Raw genomic sequence first — 19,941 nt, forward strand, 5'->3', positions numbered from 1 at the left:
CGGCCTAAAAACTTACACCTTATGCGATCAAGGCACCTAACAGCACTGCTAAAAGCCTCTCAGATCCCCTACAATGGCTATAATTAAGTCAGCTTGAGTTTGGAGATCTAAAAGGAAAGGCCATCAGGCAGCACTCAGTGCTTATTGTGTACTTAGTGCTTTTAAATAGGACTGGAAAGAGTGATTGTAGAAAAGATACTGTAACCAAAGTCCTTGACCCTCCCCTCCAAAGCCTCACCAAGTTGTAGCAAATGCTTGATACTTTTGGTGAAGTAGGGGCAGCTACACTGATTCTGGGAGGTCAAGGATCAGCCTCAAATGTACAGTTGAGACAAGCTCACATTGACAGTGATTTTCTTAGGGCAATCCATTATGTCATTACTTTATTAAACAAGTTATGATGATGAGCTTTACTTGGTAATAGATTTCAATAGTCTTCAATCAACTTAAGACACTTCAAATAAAAGTAGGCACTTTAAAACTAAGAGCCACCCCTGCATTCATTATATTTACATGGACGCACTATGAAAATGCTTCCTTCCCATGAACTCTGACAGACATCCTTTCTACTCGAATGGAGAGTGTATGAACAGGAATAAGAGATGACTGCATCCATCTCTCACCTGCTTCCACAGGCAGCGTGCTGCACAGCACAGTACCTGCACGCAGATCCTATACAGAAAGGCACAGATGTTTTTCCACACATCCACAGAAAGCCCTTGTGCAGCAAGGCTTGGTCTTACCCCAGCTACCTGGTACACTAACAACAATGAGGTGTGTGACTTTAAACATGCATTTCCTCATGAGAATACCCTGCCATTCATTAGCACCCAGGTTTACGAAATACAGCAGGTAAAAGGGTGGTTAAGCGCAGCTCTTCACCCCACAGCACAAGGGAAGAAGATCCTACTTACTCTTTGGTCAACAGTGGGCAGGATTTGAGCAGAAAGCGGGACAAAGCAGAGTCCTGGTAGATGAGTTGAGGAGGGGCAGTCGGGCTTTTTAAATTCAAGCAGCGAACAATAACATAGAGAACAGCAGCAACTGCAGCAAGCTTCACCCCATCAAACACTGCCGGCAGCTCAGGGGTTTCCAACATCACACTCATGTTGAACCTGGAGATAAAATGTCATATTAAAGCCTTCTACAATGGATATGAATTATAAATTGCCACATTGAATACAAAACTGAATTAGATACCTTCACTAGTCAGTTAACAGTACTGCTGAAATCCTACTTTATCAACTCGGAGCAGCAGCTTCTAAGATGAAAGGGAGATTGTTTTGTACTGCTCAAAATACCCTGACCACAAGGAACGGAAACTGGATAACCAGCTGGGAAGGAGATTTGTTCCTATCAGTGCTGCGCTAGAACTGTAACAGCATCTCAGGCATCAAACCCTGCAGCCAGTCCACGCTTTTGGGATCTTAGCCAAGACTACCTAACTCAAACAAAGTCAGGTTATAAAGGAATATCAGCAGCGTGGATATTTCTTCCAAGATGTTCAAGTCTTGATATAGAGAACCTGAGAGAACTACTGTGATTAGTTCCTCAGCCTGAACTCTGCAGCTCTATGCAGATATTGCTACTAACTCCTGTCTGTGTTTAGGGCGATTACTTCACGTGCCACTGAGTTCAGAGTTTCTTTGAATTCACAGCTAATGGAGGACTAAGTTAAAAAGTTAAAATCTATCCCTTTGAGAGCTTCAGAGTAAAGGAAGTAAGGGAAAGGGTGGGAGGGAGAATTAGAGGAACTAAAAGCAATATAGCAATACCCTTCCAGTTTGAAAACAAGTTCTTGAACTGATCAAGCTGCTTTTGAACACCTGGTTCAAATAACTGGATGTAGTTATTACAGAGAGATTTCATGCATACTCTTCCATTGGTCTTCCCTCAACCACACAGGGAACCCCAGAAAGATATTGATAAGTCTTACTAATGTCCCTTTTCTTCAAACCAGGAGAAATAGTTGGTTCTCAGCAGAATCTTCACTGTCTGGACCCACGAGTGACCCTACAAAAGACAGGAAAAACAAACTGATTAGTAGCAGTAAGGCTTCATATCTCTGTTACAAGGGAATGCTTCAAGCAATCTCCTCACAGACATATTACTTGATTTCTGCATTCACTCCGAGCGACTTCAACCCTGACCCACTCCCACTGCAAACCCCTCTTACCTTTGGAGCCGCCAGTCTAGATCAGCTGCCTATAGCACACTAATTTATCTGCAGCACAGGAATATCTTCATGAGAAGGGATAGACAAAACAGTAATGAAAACTTACCCAGCTTCAGAAGAAAGCTGAACTATGACCTTCCAGACAGAGGTGACATTCCTCCCAGTTATAACAGCTACCCAAACCTCTCCACACTGAGCAGAACTAACAAGGTTACCGAAGTGCAAAGCTAGACTGAAAAGTTTCCTGCTGCTTTTACACAGCCTCTTACAGACTGAAGTTTGTAAACATCTCCTGCCTGTTCACACACTTGCATTCTGAGAAGTTCTACATACAACACTTCAACAAGAAGGTGAGAAGCACCAGCAGGCTGAGATACAGCCACCTAATTAACACTGCTGCACACACACCGAGGCTCATTACAGAAATCTGATAGTACTAATAAAAGAGAAAGCTTTCAGCCTGTGTAACTGCAAAGCACAAGCAGTATGTACAATTAGAACTGGATTCCTTACAGGCACAATAAGCTGAATTGGAAATGGAGCTTCCAGGAAACAGCTTTAGCACTGTCTGCTCCTTCTGACTTGGAAGATATGCCAACAAGACAGGCTGTACTGAAGCCTCGCTCTTCTTCCTCTCAGGAGGACAAAGCCTCAGAAGTACTTTCTGTACTCAGTGCAGCTACACCAAAATCCCTTGGAGGAAAACAAGTCTGATATCAGCTATTGATCACCAGCAGGCTGAAGAGCCACAAGTGTCTGGTATCTGTGCTGCAAGAAGACAGAGGGTGAAGAAAATGGAGACATTTAATACTGGACAAGTCTGAAGCTTCAGTCTCCCAGTCCCAAGCACTGTAGGAGAAGAGAGTAGGCTATTAAAAACCACATTGCTGGTAATTGGAATATTACATTGGTATCATTTATTGCAATGAAGAGTTCAAGTGAAATGCTCAGCTGCAGCACATTACCTGGTTTCCACACTCAAGCCTTCACCAACATTACAGCCAAGTGAGCAGGAAACGACAGCTAACTGCAGCAATGATGAGGGTTTCATGGCCAACAGCAGAATAGAACTGTGCTCCTGAGCTGTCCCTGCCAGCTGATGAGCACATCTTCCTCAGCTACAACTGAGGGAAATTCTGCTGGCATCTTCTCTTCACTGCTTCACTTAGAGAAGTAATAGAGGAATGTTACCTATGACCTTCCTGCCACCTGGACCTTAAGCCAGTTTGCTGTTTACAGCTCTTACATCACTAATGAATTTGTTTAAAAATAAAACTGGGCACGATTAGTCATCAGCATTTTGTACCAGTGACTCAATGTAACTCACCCAACTAGTCTGCACCGTTCTGAGAGCCCTCTCTCCCACATCTTGCATAGTACTGCTATAACCAGTTTGTGCCTCTTGCTACCTTAAGGTATAATGGAGTTGCCTAGAAGAAAATAAGCAAGTTGTTTGTAAGACGATAGCGCTGCCTCCCCAGTATTTTTCCCTGTAGAGTCTATAAACAAAAATCACTGATGATTGTAGATGCAGACACCTCAAATATGGACCAAAGGTTTGTGTGTTCGGGACCTTAACCTGCAGGCTCAGACCTGAGTGTTTGTGCAAGCAACTGAGCTGGCATTGCTGCTGCAGTTGCACAGCTGTCTGCAGCAATCTACCTACGCAACAAATCTACTCTAAAAAGCCAACGCTGTTGAGTCCAGTGCCCAGGGCCAGGTTGCAGAGCTTTCAGCATCTCTCTGGGTAGATCCATCTCTGCCAGGGCAGATGTGCAGGAGCTGAGCCAGAGCACTCAGCTCTAAAATCATAAGGGTTTAGCTTACCAAAATGGATTTGAGAGCTCTCTACCTCTAATCACACACATCAAATGTCTCTATTTATGAGCAGAGATGAGGTCACCTTGCTTCTCTTTCATTAAACACTTTTTGCACTGACCCAATGGATTTGTCAGTTTAAGAAAAGCTATGGATAAGCAAAGCATCGAGCCAGGCAAATTTTGATCTTGAATCTCCTCAAAACGGGCCAGCACTAATATGGACAAACAGACATTTGGCCTTTCTATATACAAAACATGGGACTCACTTTTAGCAAGCAAAATTACCGAAGCACAATAAGTGCATCACTGGAAGCAATCAAACCTGCCTCTTCATCCATCACAGAGCTTGAGATCAACACAGAGAAGTACTGAGAAGCTGAAGCTCTTGGGGCCTAAGACGTCATTTGGGGAGAAAATTAAGTGCACGATTCCTTTTTTTTCTGTTTTTATAAATCACTTACAGGCACGACAGCCTTCACGAGCTACAGTTCCTCCAATCAATATTGTGAAGCCCTGTTTGTGACTGAAGAGTAACTTTAAAGATCAATCAGCGCAAAGCAAGAGAGATTGGTGAAACTTTGTCATTTACCCTTTCAGCATGGAATGAAAAGCTGAAAATCTATCAGGAATTAATTAGTTCAGCACTGCTGTTCACAGAATGCACCTCTTGTGTATATATAATGAGAAAAAAATATATAACAATTTATTTCTTTCCAGGTAGGGATGAAAGAACCTCAAAGGCAGCAGGGATGCAGCAAATTCCTTACGTATGAATGACGCCAGGTATTGGGAAAGCCATCGCCAGCATATTTCAATGTACAGTAAGTGATGACTGACAACAAATCAGACCTACACACCTTTGTGTTCCTGGTGAGAGCAGACTTCGAGGCACAGAGGTCACTTCCTCCCCATGACTCAAGGAGGCACAGGCAGGATTTGGGAGCTACCAAACATAACAGCTCCTCCACCCATGTCAAAGCTGAACTCAGCCCTGCATTCTACAAAGCCAACATGGGCATTGATGGAAGCCACTCCCATAGGGACCTTCCCTCAAGCCTTCCTATGAGTAACTGTAAACCTGGAGGACTCATTTCAACAAAGCATTGGTAATATTTGGGGCTAAAGTGAAGGCACAGCTGTATGGAAGCATCTACAGACCAAAGAACGGGCAACCTCTGCATAAGGACTATACTAGGAAGTTATTTTATGCTCAGTTACATTTACTGAAAAATCTTGAAGGAATTCAGTTTCCAGGAAGGAAGTCTAATACAAAATCCTCCCAAATACCCTCTTAACCATTTGTGCTTAAGTTTACTAGTGCTTTCAAAGCTCAAAAATACCCAGAAAAGATTAAAGGCACTGAAAAGCTCCCTCTCCTACCCCTTCAAAACCTCTCCTTTTCACTACAATTTGGAAGTTTCACACTAGTTTAATTTGGTTTCAGCACTTACACATAGAAGAAGATCCTGAAAGCAAGTCTAAGAGACAAGAGAAATGAAACCCAGTTGTGTTTTGGTCAGATGAGAACCAAGGGTTGTTTTTTCTTCCTTTTTTGATGAGAAAAGGGGAAGGCTGCGTTGTTAAGAGTCTTTTAGGGAAAGTGTCCAGGAAATTCTTTAATAACAGTCCAAGCCAATGCCTCTCCCAAAAGGATCACCATAAAACCAGAAGTTATGGGCCTCTTGCTACCATGCAGGGATTTAGACTTGTAATATGGGGAATATTAATGCCATATTAATAAGGAAAGGGTGGGAACTTGAAGCACTACAGTGTTCTGGAACAATGCTAAGCTTTATGTCAGCGTTTTACTTAAAACTCGCTCCAAAAAGCATAGAGGAGTGTGTCACAGCGTGTCTTACTCTCAGCCAATGGTTTAAATGCATAGAAAGATGGTTAGAAACCAACCTGATGAAAATCAATGTACGGAATATATGCCCCTATACATATACAAGGCCCTGAAGCAGCGTCTCTTGATAGGAAAGTGTTAAGCCTAGACTGCTACTTTCAGATCTCCAAAGAAGTACATAGATACAAATATGTCAGTTGAAGTGAGTTCTTTAAGGAACATTCCCTCACACTGGGCCTCACCAGTACCAACCTCATCATTTCAGTTACACGCCGCAGAAGTAGCTTTAATGAGAACACATCAGAAACACGCTGAGAGCATCTGGATGTGCTCCTCAGCACATCTGGCTATTTAAAAGAGATGACTGAGTTTCAGACCTCCAAGCACAGAGGGATTAATTAAGAGTCAGCTGAGCACTTTGAGCACTTACACTTATAGGAGATGTGACTAAGAGATGCAAAGTGCAGCCTTCACCAGAGACATCATGCACCTATCAAAGCCCCATGCAGTTTTGTCATCAGACACGTGAGATTTGTTATCTCCAAACAAACAGGGCATGCTGACATGTACTTTTGCAATGATGCTTACTGGAACCAGTGTTTGGACAGCACACAAAAGTGCTCAGAGTAAATCCCTCTGCCTTGTGCCAAAGGCAGCACCCAGGCCAGGATCTGGCTGACTGGTGAGCACACAAAGCAGCAGGTAGTGTTTACAGCACCATCTGACAAGAATTTGTTGGCTGGTGTCTTCCCTGGAATTTGACCTTTTCACCAGATACAATACTTGGCTCATGCACAATATCTGGAGGTACCATGAGGCTACAGGGACAAAGTTCATGACAAGAGGCAGCATCGGTGCAGCCAGAAAGGCAGGTGTCTTTAACTACAGCTATTTTTCCTTTGGACTTGGAGAAGTCCATCACATTCAGAGCGGAAGCCGAGCACCCCAGAAGGAAGGGAATCCATGCCAAGGCAGCCAGATTAAGAAAATACCTGAAAATAATTCTATAGCCCACAGGGCTAAAGACTCCTCCTGTCTTTCACTTCCCCACAAAGGCTGATTTACTGTCGTATCAGCCTCCAATTTCACTTCCTTCCAAGCGACAGAACTGCTTTTGTTTCTTCACAGCATCATTTCAATGTATCAGAGTAGTTCTGCTGTACAGCAGGCAGCTTTTGAATCTTACGTAAGGAGGATGGCATATATCGGAGTCTACACAGCAAATTAGCTGGATCTTGTTCGTCAAGCATTGAAAAACACCGTACTAGCTTTTATTGCACACACCTGGTATACAAGGTTCCACTATGACAAGACCATTAAAGCTCTGATGACTCCATAGAAATCAATTAATTGCATCTTATCTTATCAGAAAGGTTTACATTCTTTAAGCAAACATAATTCATCAGTTATTGAAGAGACTTAGGACTCTTAACACACCCTAACTGCTGCATTATGAAGCTACAAAGAAGGGCTTCAGCTCTTTGTAGAGCAGGAAAAATACTGGCTAACATCTTCCTGCAGTCTTACAGCATGAGCAAATGCCAACAACCTGCCTCAGAGCCTTGTGTCAGTGGGCAGCATTAAGGTGGAGGGAAGGTCAAGCTGCAGAGAACCTCAAAATCCCCACTCAGAGTGCAATGCTATGGGTATCAAGCCACAAACAGTTAACTGAGCTAATATGAACCGTGTTACAGATTGAAAAGCACCAGAAGAATCTGCTTTATTCCTTTCTCTGCATTTTGAAAGACAGCATCATACTGTCAAAGCCTCATTTGTCCTCAAGGCTTGATCCCTCCACCCCCATGCTGTCAGAGCTCAGAAGAGCAGCCTGAAATCCCAGCTGCCGCATGCACAGCAGGGAAGCATCATCCATTGAAGGAACAGGAATTGGACCAAACCTGAATTAAGTGGCCAGAAAACACCAATACCTGACTATTAACAGAAGCTGAGGCGCCGCTTCATTCTGAAGTCCCCAAAAACTTGCTTATTTTCACCCAGGTGAGCAGCTCTGCTGTATGGGAGATTTGCAGAGCCATTCATGCTGATGCTGCCTATGGCAGAAGGAAGGCTGATGCTCGAAAAGTTTGATTCACATAATTGCATTGAAAAACAAAACAACGTGTCAGAATAGCATGTGCTGAAAAGGCAGATCTGGAAGATGTAAATAAGTTTAGAAGCTAGGATAGAAGTAGGGCCGGCTATGAACAGTGAAGCCCACACCAGCATCCAGTCACTCTTTACTGCTGTTCTTTTCTGCAGGGAGCCAGGAGTACACTACATACTCAGCACTCAGTTTTAATACCAAATATCCCAATGATAAGTACAAGGGTTTGGCTGTTAGCAGAGGAGCTCAGTCCATACTGATAGAGGAAGCTGTCATTACTACTTATCCTAGACAGACCGAGAATGAGCAACTCAAGTATTTCTCAGCAGTAAAGCAAGTTTCCAATGCTAGGTGCTTCCTGGTGAACCTGGAGATGAAAAATATGCTCTATGTTGCTAACTATGACACTTCTTCCACTGCTGTTACTGCAACACAGCACAGGCACAAAGATGCTTCAAGCACTTGGGTTGTATAAAACTGCTTCATAAAGCATTTTGCTGCCCAATGCTGGCTGTGCAAGGCTGCTACAGAGATTTATTTATTTATAATTATCAAGTCAATTGATACAGATAGAGAAAAGACAAGCCTCTGGGCAAACAAGGCTTCCTAGAGATGAAAGAGCCTATGAACTGCCTGACTAGGTTAGCGTCATTGCCACCCACGTATTTTGGACAAGGGAGACTTTGTCTTCTCTAGAAGGACAGATTGCCCTTGCACACTGAAATGAACTGCTTGATACTGAAGTCAATCTGTTGAGCTCGATTGGTTTGTTCTTTAAACTGCTCATAAGCATAATCTTCAAGAACCAGCTAGGTTGAAGAAGTGCAAATATTTGTTCAGAAGTTCATTTTCCATATATAGAAACAGCTGATCTACAGCACACATTACTAATAGCTGTTCGGAGCTGTACTCCAATACATCATGAAACAAGACCTTCCAGAGCAGCTCAATAAAAGTGGGTGACTCCTACAATGCAGCAGAACTTGAAGGATTTCAGCTTTAGCTGGGAAGTTCACAAAAGCAGTTGACGAGCACCAGGAGCCACCAGCCATTCCCAGCACCATTGGGAAAAGCTTGTTTGCCTTTCCCATGGTATCAGGCTACTAAACACCTGGCCAGTTCTAATACCCTAAGGACAACATCAGCCTAGATTTGTTGCAAACAAGTGCATCAGGAAGGTGAAGCATACCATTAAATGCTAAACTTCTAACTTATGATGCAATCATAGGAAGGTAGAAGCGGTCTGAACTTTCAATAATGCCAGCTAAGCTATGAGTCTGCTTTGTACCTGCTAATTTTATCAAGCTTTCGTGCAGCTCTTGTACACTCAGCTAATACACACCACATGACAGCGCTTCTCTGGTGTTTGATGTGCTTGCCAGAGCCTGAACAAATACGATCTGCAGGCCCTACGTCAACTGAGGCTGATGTCTGCACCACTGAACTGGAACTAGAAGCACTAAAGACCCCAGTCTGCAGCATACCCCTGCTATAGACTTTGCTAAATCCAGTTGTTTGTTAACGTAATCCAAGTTCTGGCGCTGCCAGAGCTGGCAGCATGAAGGATGAAGAGGAAGGAGGAGAAAGATGAGCAACAGCACAACAGCAGCACCCAAAATATGTTCATTATCCAGTGAGGTTAAACTACAGAGGGGTAGAATCATTGCTGTAAAGCACTGTTTCCTACAGAACAGTGTATCCATAAGTAGAGCTGTAATTTGGAAGACTTGGATAAGCTCTCTATTAGCCTGTTGTGGAGAAATGATGATATTTGGTCACCTTGCCTTGTCTACACCACAGAACAGCACCCATTTCAGTGTGTTTCCACGTGACATTGAATAACGCAGCTTTATGAAACGCTAAAAACTTCACCTGCTGTGAAGCGAAAGACAAGTAGAACAAACCCATTTTTAGCCTCACTTCTTCAATAAAGAGTTATGCAAGACAGAAAGCGTTACACTCAACCTGTGTGGTGCTCTGCAGGGCAGAAAGGGAAGAGATTTCACCCCTAAAAAGGGGCAGAACGTGGCACAACCCTCCATCAGCCTCATCCCCTATGTAGGTTCTAAGGAACGCTGAGGACCTGCTGAAAAATGACTGTTCTTAAGAATGAGATGGGAACAGAAGGAGCCAAATATTACCTTATAGTTCCTTAAGATCCTTCCCGTTCCTGCTGCTGACTTTGGGACTAAAACAAACGATGGATGGGTGAGGAAAGGCTGAGTTTGCTGCTACAAGGAGAGCGTAGATCACTTATCCAGGCTGTCCTCATAAGAACTGAACACTCACCTAAGAAGCTGAAGGAGCTGAAGCCAGAAGAGAGAACAACACCACCAACACGAGGTGAAGCACAGCACTGCCTACCTGGGCACAGGAAATATAAACACTATGGGAGGAAATGATAGCCCTGAAAGTCAGATATGAAGAACGTTAATGGCTTGAGGCTGCGTTCGATGGACACCACATCAGCACTGATTACCACACGCCAACGCAAGCAGTGATAACCACTGATAAACAGGGCACGGCAGCAGCCAGCTGATTAATAAGGCACATTATTACACTGATGATGTGGGAGCAAAACAGGAATCTCTGCAACTTACCACCTGAAGGAGCGACGACAGCGCACCAACAATAAGAGGAAGCTGCTCGACGTCCCCCGAGGAGGGGAACTCAACTATAAAATGGAACCCATCCCCCACAGCCTCTCCGAACGCGAATAAAGCACCACAGGGACCCGGCCGCCTTCACACACCGATCGGAGCCCGCACCCGCCGCCTCTCACCTGCAGGCCCGGCCGCCACCGCCGCTCCCGCCCGTCTGTCTGCGGCCCGCTACCCGCGGCCCCTTAGCAACCTCCCTCGCCCTCCGATTGGCCGCACTCGCTCCACCCCGCTCGGTGATTGGTTAGGTGGAAAGGTTGAGGGCAGCGCAGCTCTCGTGTCATTGGGTGGTGGAGGCGCGGCGGGGTGGAGTTGTGCGATTTTATTGGCTCAACGGGCTGTTAGTGAGCGGTGATTGGCGTGTGAGGAGGGTTGGGGCGGGGCTGTCGGTGGCTGTGGGGAGTCGGAGCTGCGGGCGCCATTATGGAGCGGGGCGGGGCTGAGGGAGGGTCGGGTGTGGGGTTTGTCTCTATCCGCTTCCTGCTATTGGGGTACATCCCCACCACAGGGAGTGAGGCTCCAGGAGCTGCCCTGACTGAAGTGTACAGCTGCCTGTCGGTATCACAAGGCTGGGCTCTCCTGAGGGAGCTAAATGTGGCCTATTTAGGACTTCTGAGGTGGTTACTACATCCTCACCAGGCCATGGTTGCACCTCAGTGCACAGATCTGGCCCCGAGCACAGAGAGAAAGCAATAAGAACCAAAGAAATGTCTGCAATGTGATGGTTACACACTTAGTGTCCTAAAAGAGCCGTGTGTTCTGCTTCCAGTAACATCAACATCCCAGCCGTGTTTTCATTCCCTTTATATAACCGGGTGGAAAAATCCCCCGATCTCAGTCATTTCATTACCTCTGTTTACCAGGAATTGGAGCTCCCTGCGCCCAGAGAGCTCTCACTCACTCACACTCACATTTTCCAGAGCTGTGTATCTGGAGAGATGAGTAACTGCTGCACACTGAGTCACAGGAGGAAGGGAGAGGTGGGAGAGGCAGCCAGGGCACTGCTGGGTGACTGCCGTGCTGCCCTGCTCACCCCCCGGCTCCAGATGCGATCTGCACCTTGCACTTCAGCTCAGCTCCTCGTTGACAGCTATTAATTAACCTCATGGCAACGTCTGGGGTGTACGGTTAAACCTGATGATGACTTCAGCTGGGCTGAAGTCTCTTGGGACTGAATACGACTGAGTTATGCTTATGATTAAGCTGCGAGATAGGCTTTATTAGATAAACTTCCTGTATCAGCCTGTTACCCAAGTATGAGGCACATACCCGAGTATGTGAGGCATGTTTGAGTTTGATTACACGCAATTGCAGTCCAGCTGATTCCAGCTGTACCTTTATGCTCACTGTAGGACTGCAAGAAAACACAGTGAAGCAGCGCTGAGCCTCCAGGCAGAGCTTTTACTTTGAACCCCTGAGGCTGCTGGGCATTTCTCAGACCGGTTTGGCTATTAAAAGACTGCTTTCAGCACGCAAAGCAAAACAAAACAAGCTCTTATCTGCCCGCTTCATGCTGAGGAGGAGAAGTAAAACGTAAAGCAGCCTTTTATATCAGAGGTGCTCAGGCACCATGAGGAGTGAGATCTGAGAACCAGGGGAGGAAAACGCTGAATAGGTGGCAGCAGAAATTCACGCATGGAGGTGACGCTGGGCCCAACTGCTGAGCTGTCTGGTTATTGCAAGAAGAAGGGATGCGGTGAAAAGCTGCTGATTCTCCAGATGGGGAAGGAGGAACCTAGGAGAAAATCAGGCTGTTTCAGCCACGCTTTCTAGTGTGGGAGCTGAGATGGATGGGAGGAAGCGAGCGTGTTAGTGAATGCAAACCCTGCTACGTGCTGTTTACAGCCTCCTTGCAGAGGAAGCTGCCCTCCCTCTGAGTGCGTGGGGAGCTGATGCTGCTGCGACCAAAGCCATGTGATGATTAGCATGGCATGGCACAGCATGCTGCTGTGGGAGCAGTGCTGTGTGCAGGAGAAGGAGCTGTGCCACTCACAGCACACAGCTCATGCTTGGGAAAAGCCATCCAAGCAGTTGCTTAAAGCATCCTGGAAATATGGGCTGCCGGGAAGAGCCAGCTCCATTTCCAGCCTGCCTGCATCACAGGGAGTGATTTGGCAGGTCCAGGCCAGCAGGTCTTTGTCTGATGTTCGTGCACCAAAGTAGGGTGGGGATGGCCAGCAGCACCATGATGCTTAAGGTACAGGAGAATCCCTTTCTGATTAGTACTGCAAAGGAGGCCCAATATATTACTTTCCCAGTTAACACTGCGCACTTACCCTCTATACAATGAGGGCAAGAAAAGGTTGACTGTAATTTTGCCTTTAAAAACCCAGCAGCTGGGGAGGTACCAGGCAGAGAGAACTTGGTGCAGTGCTGGGCCAGGCTGGCACTCACCTGTGCAGTGACCTTCACATCCCTCTCTCTTTTGGCTGCTGCCACCACAAGGATTTCAGACTTCTCTACTTCATTTCACTGGCCCGGCTTTTCTCCTGCTCAGCCAGCTCACGATGCCCCGATGAACTTAAAGACACGCAGGAAGTTTGAACCTCTCAGGAAACCTTTTTGCTGGAGGAAACTTTGGAGTGTTGATCTCTGCCAATGCAACAGCAGCAAAGAGGGAATGCGTCTCTTATGACAGGGTTCGATTGCCAGCTGAAAGGAAGTGAAGTGCCTGTCAGGGACACGTGAGCAGAGAAAAGCTTTATAGATGGAAACAAAGGCAATGATTTTTCCTCTCTGCCTTCCCTGCCATTCCAATGAGGTGCTGCCTTGCCGGCTGCAGCACTCTGCTGTTTGAGAGCCCGTTGGATCTGGATGCACGGTGCTCTTTGGACTCTTACGTGTTCTCTGAAAATGGTATCTAAAAGCGTAATGAGCACTTTGCAGATCTCTAAATAGACCAGCCTTCTGTCCTGGGGAGCTGACAACGTAAAGAGTCAAATGCCAGGGATGGGGGAACGGCTGCATCATACAAACCATCCGTGGAGGTGGCACGTGGCCCACCTGCTCAGTATTTTTCCATCACATTCTCATTCAGTTGCTCATTGCCAACTTCCAGCTCTGTCGCTCTCTTCAGAAGTTTCAGCTCTGGGTTTATTTAGCACGCTATTTATTTCCTAATTATAGAACTCACTGACTAACTTCAGCCTCACCAGGTTACAGCTGTGCACCCCTTCATCCCATTATAAACCAGAGCTTCCTGATCTCTCCTTGAATGTCTTCTACCCCATTGCTAGAGACATTCTGACTTGTTCTGTTGCCTTTTCTTTTTCCTGCCAAACCAAGAGGGCTCTGCTTGCTGGCACAGGGACCTTCACTAATTGTTTCAGAGCAGATTGGCTGTTGCATTCCCAAATTCTTTAGGCCAAAAGAGAAATACCACCCGACTGAGCTTTTAACCAGGCTGCGCTCAGCTGGTTCTGTCCACAGATTCCTGACTACCAGCTCACTCCTCTTACCCCCACGTCCAGCCACAGACCTGTTCCCAACAGCAGCCACCTCTTGTTTGCTCAAAGCCATTTCTCCTTCTTTGTCCCAAATTATGGTAAATAAAGACACAGCTGCAGGTGCCAAGAGGAGTTTTGGTGTTGTGGGGAGGGGGAGTGCAAGCAGCAGGTATCTGGCAGGCAGTGAGCAAGGAGGAGAGCTGTTGGTAGAAAGCAAGATGGAACAAATGAATGTAGCAAAGCCAAAGAGATGTATGAGCTTCTCCTGGAGTACTTCCAAGATGTCATACTGAATAAAGGAAACTGTTTGTCTTCCATTTAATTCCAAGAGGTCTGTCTGACATTTGCCGTTATACTGTGTTCTTGAGGTTGGAGTATGGAAAAGCTATGATTATCCAGCCTCAGAAAGACAGCGAGGGAGGCTGCTAAAGCCACACTTCTTCAGGGACTGCTTGTGAAATAGTGTGGAAAAGTTGCCTTAGAAGTAGTGGTGAATGAGAAGAATAAGCTGGGGACTGCAGTGCTGCAAACAGAAAAACGCAGTGAAGTGAACAGTAGGATTATTGGTTCCCTGTAAAAATCTGATTGCTTTTCCTGCTTTGGGAAAGGGGAAGAGCCACTTCCTAGTGTTTATGGAAATAAAGTGAGCAGAGGTGGAACCGCTGCCTCGTGCCAAAATAGTGCACACTGGGATAGGCTGGGAGGTGGGGAAGGCAAACTGGGATGAGGGTGGAAATTGGCTTGTTTATGGAGTGGGGAGGTGAGTGGTCTCTGACGGGGTGTGAAGATGGAGGCCCTGGGGGGTTAAGAAGTGGGGGAAGCTGAGGAGTGGGGACATGAAGGAATCCCTATATGCCAGTCCCAGCCAAGTGGGGAACTTGTGTTGTTACATCCAGAGCTGGGGTGACCATCCTAGTCCATGAATTTTTGCTCTTTGCATGACTTCTGAGCTGCACAGAAATCACACCGTGGTGGCATTGCACGGGGCTGGGTGTGCATTGACAGGAATGGACCGTGGTGGAATGGTTGTGGTGGTGGTGGAAGTCCTCCTTCCAAACCAGCACAGAGCTGTGGCCCTAGTGGAGGCTAGAGGGTGCTATGCAGCAGGGAATGGGCGTCCTCCTCCCTCCCCACCAGCAACCCTTCAAAAACAGGTAAAAGGGTGCAGGAAATGCTGTCTTTGCGGTGAGATAGAGAACAAGGTGCTGGCTGTGGTTACTAACACCCCTAAGGCTCTTTCACACTAAAATATCAGCCTTGTCTAGCTCACATTAGCCCCCAGAAGATGACACACAGAATGGCTGGCTTTCCTCTGGATGGGGCTTTGTGGTTTCAGGGCTGCGGGATACAGCGTGGGGAAGGATGTGGCCTGCAGACAGCTGCTGTTTGCATTTTGAGGTCTGATGAATGCTGGTTTCGTTTGTGCATTGCGCAGATGGAGCAGAGCAAGAGGTGTCCCAGGGTTAGGCTGGGACATGGGAAGAAATGAGGAAGAATGTGGGAGAACTGAAATGATACATGAAAAAGGAAAAGGGAGGGGACAGAGATAGTGGTGGGGAAGGGGAGTGAGACAATAGGGGACAAATCAGAAGATGAAGCTGAGAGTAGGGAGGAAAGAATATAAAATAGATGCACACCGGTGCCAGGCTGATCCCAGAGCCCTGCAAGGAGCAGAGTGGGTGGGAGGCAGGGGGGGCGTGATGGCAGACAGGGCTGTGTTTGTGCAGCAGCTGGCAGGCAGCTGCAAGACTAGGCAAAGCCACGGCATGCTCCCAAACACGCTGCTCTCCGCGTCGCTGGCTGCTCCTGCAAAGCATGCCAGCTAACCACAGGCAGCCCCAGTGAACGTGCCTCCTGCGTGGGGCTGCACGTGCTGTGCAAAACGCAGCCCTGCCACCTCCCTGCTGCGGCTGTGAGGCCTCCATCCTTCCTTATGACTCTATCTGTCTGTCTGTCTGTCTGCCTGCAGCATGCGAGGCAATGCACAGACACGGCTGGAAGAGGAGGAAGAGATTTCCTTACATTTCTAGGGCTTGCAGAAGATAACTTCCCAAAAAGCAGAGGACACAGATATGATAAATGAAGAGGCAGAGTGCAAAGGAACCCCATTTCACAGCAGCCCTGAAGGGATTGCACCTACCTCAGGGCCGTGGTTTATCTGCTGGGTCCCATTGCCAGATGGGGACTCAGCCCTGGCACTGAGCCTATGTAAGTCCTCTAGCAGCCCCTGGGATTCATGGGGTTTGCAGCCAGGAATCTGTGCTGTGGGGCAGGGTGGCAAGGCAGCAACAAGGAACTGTAAAATGGATATGCCAAGAGGGGATTTGTTGGCAGAATGCAAACTGATTCTCTCAATATCCAGGAAATTGCTGAAATGTTTCTCTCTGGATCTTGTAACATCCTGGTCACCGTGACACAGAAAATGAGAGAGCTGTTGCAGTGGGAGCGGGCTTCCTGTTTTTATGTCTTCTTTTTCCAGTAGTTTCCCATCTCCTCTGTCCTTCCAGCTCAGCTGAGGTCTGGGCAGCTCTGATGCCTGCAGAGGTGGTGGCATGGGCACAGCTGCAGCAGATGTGCAGGTGCTGGAGCGTTGCTGGTGTGACAGCTGCTGCTGCGGGTGATGCTGCTCCCAAAGCCCTGGGCAAGGTCAGCAGCACAGTGGACGTTCCCATAGAGGAGGAGGAGGAGTGGGGTGTGACTAGCAGAGTGGATGGCTTAAACATGTGTTAGTGTAAACCTCAGGGTGGGGAAACAGGAATGCCTTCCTGTTTGGGAGGCTTTATGAGGGCCTGGTGCAAAACAGAGCACTAAGAAGTGTTCTGCCATGCGTTTGCTGCTAAAAACTCTATGGAGGTTCCCCAGTTGTGTTGTGCCTTAGGTGTGTGTATCATCCCTATTGGGTTTGGGCACCTGGAACAAGCAGCAGCCCTGCCTGGCTCTGACACGTGGGTTTCACTGGGGACACATGTCTGGCCTGGAGTTTGTTTTCATTTCCTTATGAGGAGAGGAGGAGCTGTGTCAGGGGAGGAGCAGGCAGCAGAGCCGGCTCTCCTGGGCGTGTTGCTTGGTGCCAACCACGCTCCTGCTGTGGTTTCCGCTGTGGCTCTACACGATGCAGCCCACAGGGCTGGAGGCACCTGGGAAGGAGCTTCAATCCTACCAGGATCTGGGTTGGGAGAGCAGCTCCTACCACATGGTGGGCTCTTGGCATTGTGGGGGGACCCTATGGCTCTTGGTGGCCTCCAAGAGCTGCTGTGGGCTGCGGGGCCTGTGCTGGAGGTACAACCCCAAGGAAATAGAGATGGGGCTCTGTGTTCTGCCATAGATGTGGCTGCTGGAATGCACCTCAAAAAGCACCAAACGTGCCTCTCTTCAGGATGAAACACATCCCAGTCACCTCACCTGGCTATGGGGGGATCAGAGCGAGGGGGAGCATGGGTAGGGGGCAAGGCAGGGCTCAGCCTTCTAATTACCCTCTGAGATACAGAGATCAAAGGCAGTTTGGCAAATGAAGGAGGCCCAGGGCTCGGCAGAGCCTCTCCTGCACGGATGGGTGGGTGGGACAGAAGGGGGAGCGTGCCTTAATAAGCAAACCACCCTCAACCAGCCGGTAGGACAGGTTCTGGGCTCCCCGCAGCTCTTGGCCCAGCACCCAAAGTTCATTATTGCTGGTACATATTCATAAAGCATTAGTGCTGTGGGGCCCCAGGTGTTTGATCAGATCAGGAGCTCGTTGTGGCCCTACTGTCCTGCAGGGGAAGCGTGTGCTGAGAACACGTGCATCACACGGATGGCTTGAGCAAGGAGACGTCCTGATAGTAGGAGAGCTGTCCCTTGCCATAAAACCTCACTTATCAGAGGAGCCTCAGTGATAATGTTATCAAGTGTGCAATTTAGTGGGGATTTTTTCTTCTGTTTGTTTTTTGTCAAGGGGGGAACTTGCCAAGAGCTTCTTGAAAAAAGAACAAGAGATGTAGCTTATCTGCCTGTGGCATCTGCTCGCAGTGGGGCATGCCAGGGTCACTCACGCTGATCGATGAGCTGTTTCGGTCATGCACTGAGACACAGTGCCAGTTCTTGCTGTGGGATGGGGGCTGAATGTGGGGTCTGCTTTGTCCTTCCCATCCTGGGAAGCACTATGGTGTATTGCCACCAGCAGCAGCCAGGCTGATCCAAGGAGTTGCTCCCAAAGTGGGTTGGGATGAGCTTTGAGAACACATCTGTAAGAGGCTGAGCCCACATCCCTGCCTATCAGACCAAAAGAAGAGAGTCCCATCCTCTCCTCAAGCCCCACCAGCCTTGGTTTCCCATCTGTAGCATGAAGAGAAAGCAACACCTTTTCTGTTAGAGAAACAGGATGCATAAAACCTTAAAGACTGCACAGCACTTGAATTCACGGAAGAGGTTATATAAAGGTGCTTAAATTAAGCACCTTACACAGACACGCCGGCTCTAATCTGGATCTAATCTTGTTTATCGAGGTTAGAGCAAAGGACTTGAAGCTGAACTGGTGGGGATCTCATCTGAGCCCTGACACCATCAGCAGCGGGAGCTGAGCAAACTGGGGAAGCGTGCTGCCCTTTGCTGCCTTCCTTTTAATTCACACCCCAAGGGAACTCATAAAGAGCTTTCCATGCCCTAAGGATATTCACTGTCTAGGTTCCTTCAGACAGCCCTGAATTTCCTGCTACCTAAGCATTAGCATCCCTGCAAGTTTAATGTTTAAAGAAACCATTGCCCTTTTCATGGAAAGGGCAGAGGATTTGGAAACCTTTGGGGTTTTGTGTTTTTTTTTTTTTCTTTCCCCTGTAGAAAATAAACAGAAGAGCTGAGCCAGATGCGAGGATTGGCCTGGCCACAGATGTCTCCTGCAGCCATCGGAAACCATGAGCTGGCAGCGGGCGGACGGTGACGTGGGGCAGATTGGGCTGAGGGAGGCTCGGGATGCTGGCACTGAGCACTGGGTTATCCAGTTAGGGGGATTAGGGGCGGGCTGGGGCTTAAGTGTCTGAGATGGTGCTGTGAGTGGCTTCTCCCTCCTGCTCAGAGGAGCAGACATGTGTCAGGACAGAGGCTTTGTTCCATGGGGCAACAAACCTTCCCAGCACTTTGTATGGAGCTGCTGGAGGAATGGGATGGGTTCAACACTGCGGAGGCTGCAGTGGGTCAGTAACCCTCCTGGGTGTAACTTTGCTCTGATTGCCAGATAAATCAGAGCCTCTGAACTTCTTTACAGAAGGATAGCTGAAATAATAGCCGAAACTGCAGCAATAATCGCTGCAAACACGGGCTGTGAGATGAAACCCATGGGCCTTTATGGCTGGCAGCCTCTGGCACAGATTTTGTTCTTGAGCAACTGGAAGGCTGGGGGTTGCTTACCTCGGTCAAGGGGAACATCTCTATATGAGACTGGAAACAAAGAGGATTGTGCCTCAGAAACATGCAGCCCCATCACTATGTCCTTCCTTATCACCCCACCTCTTTGGTCCAGGATAGGGCTATCTGTGTGACTCACAAAGGGTTACAACACTGCTGGGCTTAGAAAATCATCCCAAAGGAGAAACCAAACCCAGTGGTAAATCCTGCTATAACAAGGCCTAAATAGTCCCTGCAGAAAGGAGTGAAATTATGCCTGACCTCTGACCTGCCAAACTCTTTCAAGTAGAGCCATCCCTTGCGAAAACTTGGCTGCTCGAAGCCGGGTGTGGAGCGGGGCTCTCTTCATGCATCACCACTTCCATGTGCTCTGTAGGTTACTGCTCTCCCTTTGTGTGCTTCTTTCCTCTTCCAGCTGGGATCCCCCAGCCCAGGGTCCTCCCAGCCCTGCAGCTCAGTGGTCACCATCCCTCTGCAGGTTCACATTTGTAGAGCCCGGTGCAGCCAGGACAG

At 47.7% G+C, this 19,941-nt stretch overlaps 1 protein-coding gene and 1 long non-coding RNA gene across 3 annotated transcripts in view; both read right to left on the minus strand.

Annotated features, from left to right (window-relative positions):
* ABHD2 (abhydrolase domain containing 2, acylglycerol lipase) overlaps positions 1-10,842 on the minus strand; it is a 38,222-nt gene extending 27,380 nt beyond the window's left edge. Inside the window, exons 1-3 of one of the 2 annotated variants that reach the window (XM_015873062.2) lie at positions 10,729-10,842; positions 1,937-2,013; positions 915-1,115 (exon numbers count right to left, since the gene is read on the minus strand). In XM_015873062.2, coding sequence (XP_015728548.1) covers positions 915-1,108 — 194 coding nt within the window. In that variant the 5' untranslated portion in view covers positions 1,109-1,115; positions 1,937-2,013; positions 10,729-10,842. Of the gene's footprint in view, positions 1-914; positions 1,116-1,936; positions 2,014-10,087; positions 10,112-10,728 lie in introns of those variants that run through there. The other variant, XM_015873063.2, reaches the window with a different exon arrangement.
* A 956-nt stretch (positions 10,843-11,798) lies between these two features.
* LOC116653929 lies at positions 11,799-13,977 on the minus strand. The gene is made up of 2 exons (XR_004308588.1): positions 13,001-13,977; positions 11,799-12,341 (listed from the first exon to the last, which is right to left on the minus strand). It is a non-coding gene; the product is annotated as an uncharacterized LOC116653929 (long non-coding RNA).
* Positions 13,978-19,941: the final 5,964 nt, after the last annotated feature.

The sequence above is a fragment of the Coturnix japonica genome, chromosome 10 (genome assembly GCF_001577835.2).
Source record: "Coturnix japonica isolate 7356 chromosome 10, Coturnix japonica 2.1, whole genome shotgun sequence".
Classification (NCBI taxonomy): Eukaryota; Metazoa; Chordata; class Aves; order Galliformes; family Phasianidae; genus Coturnix; species Coturnix japonica.